The 11,121-nt window shown below is 52.1% G+C and overlaps 1 protein-coding gene across 3 annotated transcripts; it reads left to right on the top strand.

The window, feature by feature from the left end:
• Positions 1–1,717: 1,717 nt before the first annotated feature.
• On the top strand, positions 1,718–9,689 carry Crybb2 (crystallin beta B2). Of its 3 annotated transcripts, XM_040731030.1 has the most exons (6): positions 1,718–1,748; positions 2,672–2,750; positions 5,005–5,123; positions 7,790–7,922; positions 8,817–8,959; positions 9,434–9,689. In XM_040731030.1, exons 2-6 carry the CDS (start codon positions 2,697–2,699, stop codon positions 9,600–9,602), a joined length of 618 nt encoding a protein of 205 aa, XP_040586964.1. In that variant the 5' UTR covers positions 1,718–1,748; positions 2,672–2,696; the 3' UTR covers positions 9,603–9,689.
• The last annotated feature ends 1,432 nt before the right edge of the window (positions 9,690–11,121 follow it).

Below are 11,121 nucleotides of genomic sequence, written 5' to 3'. Positions count from 1 at the left end.
CTTCATGATGATCTATAGGAGGGAAATGCAGGAGCAATAGAGTTTTGGGACAAGTGAGAAACAGCATGGGCAGGGGACTGAGACACACAAGTGTGTGTGATGTTCATGTGAGTGTTTGTGTATTATGTGTGTGTGATGTGCATGTGTGTGTTTATGTATATGTGTGTGATGTACATGGGTGTGTTTGTATATTATGTGTGGGTGATGTGCATGTGAGTGTGTGTATTATGTGTGGGTGTGTGTGATGTGCATGTGTGTGTATTATGTGTGGGTGTGTATAATGTGAATGTGTGTGTTTGTATATTATGTGTGAGTATGATATGCATGTGTGTGTTTGTGTATTATGTGGGTGTGTGTATGGGATGTACATATGTGTATGTGTACTATGAGGTCCCCCAGGAAACAGATGCATGATTTTCAGGTTTCTCTTTGCAGTCTCCTCTCTGGGGGGCTAGAAAGCCATACAAAAGCACTGTATCTATTAAACATGTTTTTCTTCTAATTCAGTTTGATTTGATCTGATTTGGATTGTTGTGTCAGCAGAGAGACTTATCGGAGTGTAGAAACTTTTCAGTGTGTATGTATACATGTGTGTGTATGTGTATATGTGTGTTTGTGTACTATGTAGTGTGTGTGTGTGTGTGTGTGTGTGTGTAGATGCGCTGTCGAGAGACTGGAAAGTGGATGAGAGAGGGAGTCTGTTAGCTTGGCCTCAGCACATCTCCTCTCTTGCTTAACTTTGGATTGAAGGTCAAGACAGAGCCTGGGCTGCAGGAAGTCATGCAATCTAGAGGATGTGAGCCCAGGGCACCGATGGGCCAGCAGTGGAGTTCTGAGAGACTTCTCCCACATTGGGACCAGGTTCCCAGGCAATCCTCTTAAAGACAGTAGATGTGGGCAGCCAGCATCCCCAGAAAGTTCAGTCTCCTCAGCCAGCCTCCTGTCCTACCTTGTCCCTGCAGGACAGGAACTCAAACAGGGCAGGATCTTGGAGGCAGGAGTTGGTGCAGAGGCTATAGAAGAGGGGGCTGCTTACTGGCTTGCTCCCCATGTTTACTCTTCCTGCTTTCTTATAGAACCGAGGACCACCAGCCCAGGGATGGCCCCACCCACAATGGGCTGAGTCCTCCCACATCAATCAGTAAGAAAATACCCTACAGCTGATCTTATGGAGGCATTTTCTCAATTGAGGTCCCCTCCTTTCAGATAACTCTAGCTTGCATAAAACAAGTCAAGACAGTGCAGGATAGATGGATGGATGGATGGATGGATGGATGGATGGATGGATGGATGGACAGGTGGGCTGACATGGGAGTATGTGGATGGGTGGATGGATGAATGAATGCTGGTTTCTTCCTGAAGTCCCTCTTTGCTTGCTTTCCCTAGAGGCACTGAGAAGGCCTCTGTCTGCTGTGCCCCCAGGGCCTGGTGACTGCATCTGTGAACCTGGCATGGCCCCGTCCTGGCAGCGGGACGGCTGATGCATGCAAAGTGGGCACCTTCTTGCTCGGCCGCCTGACACACACTGGCGCAGCCAAATCTGAAAGCTAATGACATTATTGTGTGGAGACACAATGTCTGTGGGCATTTGCTGACCCGGGCTTTGGTGTAGGCTTAGCCTGCATTCTCACCCTGCTTTCCGCAGGGACGCAGCAGTCACCCATCTTGGCACCAGCTCCCCTGGGGAAGGTATAAATACCACCTCCCACCAGCTGGGCTACACGGCACTCACCGGGGCTGGTGATCTGGTAAGGAGGCTTCTGCTGCTTGCTCTGTTCTTTGCTTTTCTTTCCTTCTTGTTGGAAAGTGTGGCACAGAGGCCAACACCTGGCCTCATTTTTCCCTTCTGTTAAGTGGGGAGAGGGGCAGTCTAAGTCCCTCTGCCATGAGTTAGGAAACAACACAATAGGCTGACCTGGTGCACAGCCAGCACCTGGACAAGGCTCCTCCTTTCTTCTGCTGGAGACTGGAAAGGAAGATGTGTCTGTCTCGGGAACCAGAGGTGGCCCGACCTGGACAATGTCTAGATTTTGGAGCCAGCTTTCTCCTGACTAGTCATTGTGGCTCTGCTGGGCCAGCCTTGGGGGAAACTTGTGACCTGAACTCAGCTGCACCTGCTCCTGGGCGCTGTGACTTTAGTGTCTCTAAACCCCACTAGAAACGGCCCTAATCATGCCACCCTGACTGTCCCTTCCTGGGTGCCGGATGTGTTCCAGGACCCTGTCAGATGCACACATGGTATGGAGTCCTAGTTTGCACAAAAAGAGTGAGGTACCTCTGCTGCTTTCCTGGTGGATAGAGTAGGAAACTGAGGCACAGGGAGAGGGCGGGACTTACAAGCGGCTGTTCAGCTGCTCAGTGGCAGAGCAAGCTCTTGGAATGGCTCAGCTGAGTTCAACACCTAAAAGTAGAAGATCTGATGAGCTCCAAGTGGGCACAGGAAACCTTCCAACAAGATCCCACAGCTCAGAAGTCCAGCAATAAGGGAGGAGCAGTAGGGGAGGAGCTGTGGGGAGAAGGGGGATTCTTCCACTTAGATCAGGGCTGGATCATAGTGGAGGGAAGGACAGAGGCCAAGTGGCTGCTTCTGGAACAATCTAAAGACCAGTGAAGAGGGCTGAGGGCTGGGGTTGACTCAGGATTCCTACAGCAGCTTCCTCATTTCTTCCAGGTCGCCTGACACCAGAGAGTCCACCATGGCCTCAGACCACCAGACGCAGGCGGGCAAGCCCCAGCCCCTCAACCCCAAGGTGGGTATCCTGCTGGAGGGAGGGGCAGGCAACCTCTACACGCCCAGTCAATTTCTTCCTTCCTAGTCCCTCGGGGGACTCGGTCTCCCCCAGCTGCACACCTGGTGCCGATTCCCTGCGCTCTTCCCCACCCACCAGAACGCCCAGCGTCAGCTTCAGATTTTAGAGACTTAAATGTCTCTGCTTGTCTGCCGCCCCACATGCTGCCGCCCACGGCACTCCTCAAGACTTGGCAGAGACTCAGTGCCAACTGAAGAGGATTCCCAGAACCCCTCCTGCTGTGTGACCCAGGCCAGCGGCTTGACATCTCTGAACATCAGCCTATACAACAGGGAGCGTTAGTTACTCATAGAACAATTGTGCAGGCCCAGAAACCAGGCTCAACCTCCCACCTGGAGAGCCATGTGTCTGCAGCTCAGACTGTCTGCTTCACCTCCTGACTCTCACACTCCTGAGACAGGGAAAGCTTATTCCAGCCTCGTGGAGGCTGGTCCCACCCAATCTGGCCCAGCTCCACCTCCTCATTCCATCTCCTTGAGTGAGTGACAGTCAGCAAACTGTCTTGAGGTGGCCTGTAGCCTGATGGAGTGAGAGGCATTTAACACTGAATAGTTTAAGGGATCCTCAGAGCTAGAGTACACAGCAAATGGTGTGTCAGCTTGGTGCTTTAGGGGGGACCTCCCTGAGGAGGTGACTGGGGTTAAGTGAGGGAGCCGCCATGTGAAAATAGGGGACTAGGAACGGTGAGGGCGCTGGGGTAGTGGGAACAGCACCTGCAAAGGACCCTGAGGTTGCCAACAAGTTGGCTTGAAGAAAAACGAGAGAACAGGGCACAGCATTTCAGTACTGTGATGTCACACACACATACTGTGATGTCACATGTACGGTGATGTCACAAGCACATGGTGACATCACATACACATACAGTGACATCACACACATTTATGATGTCACAGATGTACGGAGATGTCCTGTATGTACTACGAATCACACAGGTAACTTAAGATCTTCTAATGGTCACAGGGGAAGTTGTAGAAGGCAACAGGTGATTAATTTCCACTGGGCCCTCCCACCTGGCCCCGACTTCCATATTCTAGTGCCTTCTCAATGTCCCTGCAAACAGGTTTCCTGGTCTGCCCAGCTGGAAAGCACAGCTCCTCCTCGGGCTACACAGAGCAGGGGAACCGGAGGCCGCGTCTCCCGCTGCTGTGCCTGGAGACTGAACTGAGCCCATGGAATCTGCCCCTGAGCCCTCCTGGTCACAGCTTTTGCTTCTTTTATCCCACTAATCCCCAGCCTGGGAAACAGAATGCTTTCTCTAGCCAGTGCTGACTTGCGGACCCTGCACCCACCCTCCTCTCCTCTCCGGTCCTCTTCTGCATCCACAGGTGGCTGTAGGCTCCCGTCTTCGGGGCTGAGAGACTGGAAAGGTTCCCTGTTCTAGGTGTGGCTGTGAATGTGGACCCTGTCCGTGTTTAGCTCATGAATGCGAGGCCTTGATTGGGTCTCTTCACTCTGCTGAGTCCTAGGCTCCTTGTTGGGATTTCCACTGCATCCCTGTCTAGGGCAGATGAGGAGACAGGGTGAGCCATGGGGTGGGGGATTTCTAGTAAGATCCACCTTATTTGGGTGGCCATAGGGAGGCCTAGAGACCTCCAGGGGTAGAGGCTTGAGGAAAAGGGCCCAGGAATGTGTATGTTTACGGGAGACAGCTGTGTGTGGTGTCTGTAGAGGGGCATCTCACACCTCCTGGGAGCCAAGTGGCATCTGGAATATGGGTTGTGGCACCCCAGAACCAGTGCCATGAGACTACCTTCTGTCGAGATCCCAGGCATGCTGCCCACTAGCTTCTGCTATATCACACAAGTTCAGGCCATGTACCGAGCCTTAATCTACAGCAGGTGCCCTAACGGATGCACGATGGGCAGCTGGGGTATTGCTTAGGGGGAGTGTGGCTTCTGGATGTGTGGATGGCCCTGGTTCCATCTCTAGAACTCCACAGACACAAAAGGGAGGACACCATGATGTCTCCCACGACTGAGCTGAACCTTGTGCCCCCATCTTGACAGATTCCCTGACCCTGGTTGGCTCTGCCACCCATGTTACTGGCAGAGAAACTGAAGCTCAGAGAGCAGCACCTTCAGGCTCCAAGTCTCTGGCCCTCAGGTCTGCAGTCGTGGGGCTCTCTGAGCTACCTGCTCACCTGCTCACCCCCTGTTCTTCCCACGGTCCGACTCTCTCCCATTCCTTCCAGATCATCATCTTTGAACAGGAGAACTTCCAGGGCCACTCCCATGAGCTCAGCGGGCCCTGCCCCAACCTGAAGGAGACTGGCATGGAGAAGGCGGGCTCTGTCCTGGTGCAGGCTGGACCGTGAGTATCTGGGTGGTCTCACCTAGCCCGGGACTGTCAGCCTGGTAATTGAAATGTTGGATTGGGGGCGTTTAACCTTTCCGTGTTCCTAGGTTGTGCATGGTGGGGGCAGGATTTGGGAGTTTGTGCTTAGGAGGCTGGGTTCAAATCCTGGTTAGGGGACCTTGTAGGCTGTGTGGTGTTTGATCATGGACTTCCCTCTCTGATACTTGGTTTCCTTTCTGTAGCCGACATCTTTGGTGTCATCCTTTAGGGATATAATTATGGGGGCTGCCTCTCCCCTTACCATGCCATGGGTTGCATGAGGGCCATAAGGTCTCTCATCACTTATCAGTCCTCCTTTATAAATGTCTTGTGAGTTTGGGGGCACAGTGACCCCAACAAGTTGGTATATGTCTGGTGGTTCAGGAGTCCTATGCCAGCCAGGGGCTGATTGTGACCACACACTAGTGTCTAATAGACCTGCGCAGGTACAGTTATTAGCACACACGGGGACCAGGCTCTGCCTCTGTGGAACCTGGCCCCTGACCCTGTGAGAGCTTCTGACCTCATCTGCTTTTGCCATTTTGATGGGAGAATTTCTCAAACATTTTAAATATTGAAAATAAGCCTTTGTGTGCTTGATTAGTTGTGTGTGTTGGGGTAGGGGTTACTGAGGGAGGAGCCCATGGATTCGACTTTGCAAGGGAATTCCCCCACCACTGAGCTATGCCACACCCTTCAAAACTGCTTTGTATACATTAACAACCCTTTCTCAGAATATGTCTTGAGTTTTTTAAAATATTTTATTTATTTATTGTGCATACAGTCTTCTACCTGCAGGCCAATGGAGGGCACCAGACCTCATTACAGATGGTTGCGAGCCACCATGTGATTGCTGGGAATTGAACTCAGGACATTTGGAAGAGCAGTCAGTGCACTTAACCTCTGAGCCATCTCTCCAGCTCATATGTCTTGAGTTTTAAAACTAACTTTCAAAACTGTTTTCTGGGTTTTTTGTTTTGTTTTGTTGAGGGTCTCACTACTTAGCCCAAGTGAGTTTTGAAGCCCCTGGTGTTGGAATTCTCTGGGAAAAAAGTACTTTTTGCATATTGGTTAAAATATGTGTTCAATATTAAGAAGGAATAACTCAGCAAAGAGTTGGGTTCCCTGTCCCCAATTTTGACTTTAGCTTACCCTTCAGAAATACTCATCATTAAGATTTTGGTATGAGTGTAGACTTTTTCCCCTGTGCATGCATTCGTGGCTTTTAAAAACCATCTTATTTGGATGGTATTCACAGTGTTTTGTCAAATGTTAGGAGGCACCACAGTGTTCCCTGTGTTGTAAGTCACACTTCACATTGGCATCTTTCAGAGCAATTTGAGGTCCCTAAGCATCAAAACTACAGAAGGGAGACTCTGCAGATCCAGGTCCTCACCTCAGACTCCTGGGCTTAGAGCTCAGGAATCTATCTCAAGCCAGATCTCCTGGTGGTATTTATGTCCAGCCGAGTTTGTGAACCCATGTATCGTCTGTCATTATGTATGGTGGTTTGGTACACGTTTACTAGTTTATCCACCCTCTCAGCTGTTGGATGTTGTAAACACTGCTATGATAGACAGTTTTGTTTGGCCCTGCCGGGGCTCTGACTGTTGGTCTAAAAAACACAGTGCCTAAAGCAGGCTTGCAGGATCTACTGTAAGTCGTCCTTTGAGTGCACATGACAGATGAAATTGCCTCTGTCACCATTCTGAACAGCCACCATTGTCACGCAGTGGGAGAGTGTCTCTGGCCTGGAGAGCCCCAGAACCTTGGCATTTGAGGTTCCCACTTCCTCTTGCCTGCTTCTCCTTCCTCTATGGGCCCTCCTAAGAGAGCACTGTGGATTACAGTCAACCCTGTCATATCCACAGGCGTCACTTCCCTGGAGCCAAACAAGGAGCAGCAGAGAGTATCTAGGGGGACATCGTATCTGCTCTAAGCAAGCACACACCCACTGTCTCTTCTCTGTCCCCTAAAGAGGGATCCAATAGTCACTTTCACAGTGCTTGCAAGGCATCTGCAGGTGATTTAGGGTGCACAGGAGGCTTTTGCCATTGTAGATTCCAGCCCAGTGTCTTAACAGCATAGAGCAGTCACTGGACATCTCTCTACCATGAATCTAGGAGTCAGAGTGTTGTGTAAAGGCAACTAGAAAGACAATAGGAGAATTGAGACTGGAACCTGCTGTGGATGAAGCTGTGAGCTGCACGATCTTGAGTCCCAGAGCTGTGCTCAGTGGTCAGCTGAGGGACCTCCCCTCTCTCCAGGCCTGGCTGAGCTCACCCTGTCTGCTTATAGTCTCCATGCCGAGGCTGTGGACATTGGCCAGCAGCACTAGATAAACAGGATCCTGGGACTCTTGTTCTGCATTCAGAACTGGTTATTATTTTCCCAGCATCCTCTTGGTTAGGACTGTCCTCTCTGGTCAAGCTGTCCTTCAGATTAGATGTTTAGTTCTCCTATGTGCTGCAGGAGGTGGAGGGCAGTGGGGCCCGGGTTCTGGATAACCAAGGCCACCTTGTACTTAGCTTATTTGTATTTGGGTTTAGATGGGACCAGTGTAGCGGGGTTGAGTGCCAGGGTCCTGCTGGATGCAGGATGCCCTGGCGAGGGACCCACTAGCCCTTTCTTATGTCTTGCAGTTGGGTAGGCTACGAACAGGCCAATTGCAAGGGCGAGCAGTTTGTGTTTGAAAAGGGCGAATACCCACGATGGGACTCCTGGACCAGCAGTCGGAGAACAGACTCCCTGAGCTCTCTGAGGCCCATCAAAGTGGTAAGCCCTTCCTACCTTCTCCTACACCGGATCCAGAGGTTTGGGGCCTGGGAGATCCCCCACCCACACTGCTCTGGCCAAGGACCTCCATTGTGGGGTGTGGCCAAAGGCATTTGGCTTCCTTGAGCTTCTGTTTGGTCTTCTGCAATTGAGACTTTAGTTAGCCCAACTCCAGGGGATGCCATTCCCTGGGCAACTGTGTTGTCCTGTGGGCCATGGCCCTGAAGACTCAGGCTCAGTTAGCAATCATGAGCATTCAAGAAATCCCAGGGTTGTGGGGGAGGGGAAGGTGCTTTAGTCAAGACTCAATCAATGTGAGTTTCTGGTCTACTTCTGACCCCGATTCTCACTATAACGAGAACTGTTGGGCAGGGAATACTCAGCAAGGTGCCCAAACCTTCCAAAGCCAGACGTGTACCTCTCAGACTGGATCTCTCCAAGACTTGAGCAAGTCTTGTGTTGACTCTGCTCCTCTCAGCTGAGTGACTCTGGGTGAGCCACTTGACCTCTCTGAGCCTTAGTTTTCTCAGGTGTCCTGTGGTATAAGAACTGCTGAAAAGATGGAATAGTAATGGAGAAAACCTTCAGTGGGACAGTAGATCTGGAGATGTGGGAGACCCTGCACCGGCTGGGACCGCCGGGAGCTGGCATGCTGCCTGTGCTGCATCACAGCTGCTGTTTATGGAATAGGAAGTTGAGATCGAGGGAGGGACCTGGAGTCTCTGGACCCAATGCTCCCTGAGCACAGACTCTGAGGTTGCCTGTCCCATTCCAGTCGCTGGCTCCGCAGGCATCCAGTCACCAGTTAGGACACTTGTTCCACCTCCCACCATGAGGTGGGCCATTGACAGAGGTGCGCGGAGGTTGGGCTTCACCCTCACCCTCCACCCACAGGACAGCCAAGAGCACAAGATCATCCTGTATGAGAACCCCAACTTTACCGGTAAGAAGATGGAGATCGTAGATGACGACGTGCCCAGCTTCCACGCCCACGGGTACCAGGAGAAGGTGTCTTCCGTGCGGGTGCAGAGTGGCACGTGAGTGTGGCCCCAGACCTCAGCATCCGGGAATCTGAGTCCTGTTGTGCCCTGAGCTCACTGGGTTTGGGGGGAGGGGTCTACTTTGTCCTCCATCCACTCTCAGATCATCTGGTGGGCATCACCGGCCTATAGGCTGAGGGAAGTTCCATCATTGGCTGTGCCCTCTCCAGTCCCGCAGTGTCTACCTAGGCAGGTGGAGGCAGGTGTCGCAAATGGAATAATCTTAGCTCAGAGGGAGGAAATGGAGTGTTTGCCCCTGCAGACCCCTGAGCCTGAGAACAGAGTCAAGGAGGAATTCCACTTTGACACGTGACCTTGGCCTCCATCCTGGGGAATTATTGCGAGCCATGGCACTCATGAGGTCCTAGGGGTGGAGAGTAGCTTCCTGGCCTTTCCTCCTCCTCCTGGAGTCAGGACACCCCCACCTACATCTCCTCTCAGTTCACATGCTCCCCCCACCTCTGCCTGCAGGTGGGTTGGGTACCAGTACCCCGGCTACCGTGGGCTGCAGTACCTGCTGGAGAAGGGAGATTACAAGGACAACAGCGACTTCGGGGCCCCTCACCCCCAGGTGCAGTCTGTGCGTCGCATCCGTGACATGCAGTGGCACCAGAGAGGCGCCTTCCACCCCTCCAGCTAGAGCTCCAACCTCCCCCTCCCCGGGGGCCAGGCCCACTACCCAGGGGCCTCCTGACACCAGAGTGAATAAAGTGTGGCTTGCAACATGTCTGCTGTGGATCTTTTATCTATGGCGGGCCTGGGGCACATGTGTGTGCATGTGTGCGCGCGTGTGTGTGAGAGGGGGGAGTCAGCAGGCATCTGGGCGGAGGTTTGCAATAAGGTTCCACGGAATCTTACATCTCCACCACTCCACGGCTGTGTGACCTTGAACACACTGGTACCTCTCTGAGCCTCTATCTGGTTTACCACTCCACTGCCTTGCACGAGGCCAGTGTAGGTGACCTTCTGGGCCTTGCACAGCACGATGCTGAACAGTCGGTGGGTGACCGGTACCTGGTCCACTTCCTGTCACCCTCACTGCTCCATCATCACTACAGAGCAGGGTAGTGGCTTTTTGGTTTATTTTGTATCTCCCAGAGGATCCAAGGCCCTGCTGTGCCCACCGTATCCTGGGAGAAGCCTTAGCCACATGTCTGCGTGTGTTGGGGTTCACTGTTCTCCGCTCTGTCCTTGGGTTGGTTTGGTCTCTTGTGCGCCCCTCGAGAGTACAGCTAGGAGGTCACAACTCAACAGGAGGGAGGCTGTGAAGGCCTCGTTCACAGGCCTCACCCCAGGTGACCTCTTGGAACTGTGCTTCTCCCATGAGGGAGAAGCAGGGATGGAAAAAGCAGGCCCGTGTAGTGGTGCTGCCTTCTACTCAAGGTGGATGCTGGGGTCTCTCTTCACCTCTTTTACTGGTAGCTCTGAATATCATTTTAAAATGTAAAAAACTCAGATCTCAACCTCCCCCACTCCCATGGTTTTCACCGCCTTTAAAAGGCTCTTTCTAACCCCAGGACACAAATCCAATCTCTGATACCCATGGATGTTTGAGGGCTTTGCTCTCAGCGTTCACATTCTCGATTTCCGTGCCTTTAATGTGGTAAGACCCAGCTTCTCCTTTGATTATTTCCCCCCTCCGGGCAGCTGCTGGTCTGCAGGTCACTGAAGAACTCCACTAGGGGTCTGTTCATGGGCTGCCTGCTCTGTCCCTGTCATTTCCTGTGTGTTCTGACCCTGTTGGTATCAAACCTCTGCTTTGAAGGTGAGGGTGATAGCCCCCAAGGCTTTAGTCCACAGGGATATTGGATACTCTTGCTCATTTAGACACTCTTTAGAAGCACCCCTCCAACATGGAAAAATGTTACAGCTGCAGTCTGTGATCTGCTGCTATAACAGAATCCCAGAGACTGTCAACTCAAGAAGTGAAAGGCTGGTTCCACAGTCTGGAAGTTCAAGACCAGGCAGCCACCTCCGGACACAGGGGTCCCTTTGGAAGGGTGACAGGGTCGAGCAATGAAAGGGAACCAACTGTGTGTAGAAGGGGCAGAGCTTACTCTGGCAAGGATGTCCCTCACCCCACCAGAAGAGATTCATGACTTCCAAGGATGTAGTTCCAATGTCTTTAGCACCCTGTTCTAAACCCTCTCTCTCTCTTT

This window comes from Mesocricetus auratus, unplaced genomic scaffold, assembly GCF_017639785.1.
Source record: "Mesocricetus auratus isolate SY011 unplaced genomic scaffold, BCM_Maur_2.0 Super-Scaffold_100025, whole genome shotgun sequence".
NCBI classification, from domain to species: Eukaryota; Metazoa; Chordata; class Mammalia; order Rodentia; family Cricetidae; genus Mesocricetus; species Mesocricetus auratus.
Note: the sequence above shows the minus strand (reverse complement) of the source record. Positions and strands in the feature narration are given on the sequence as shown.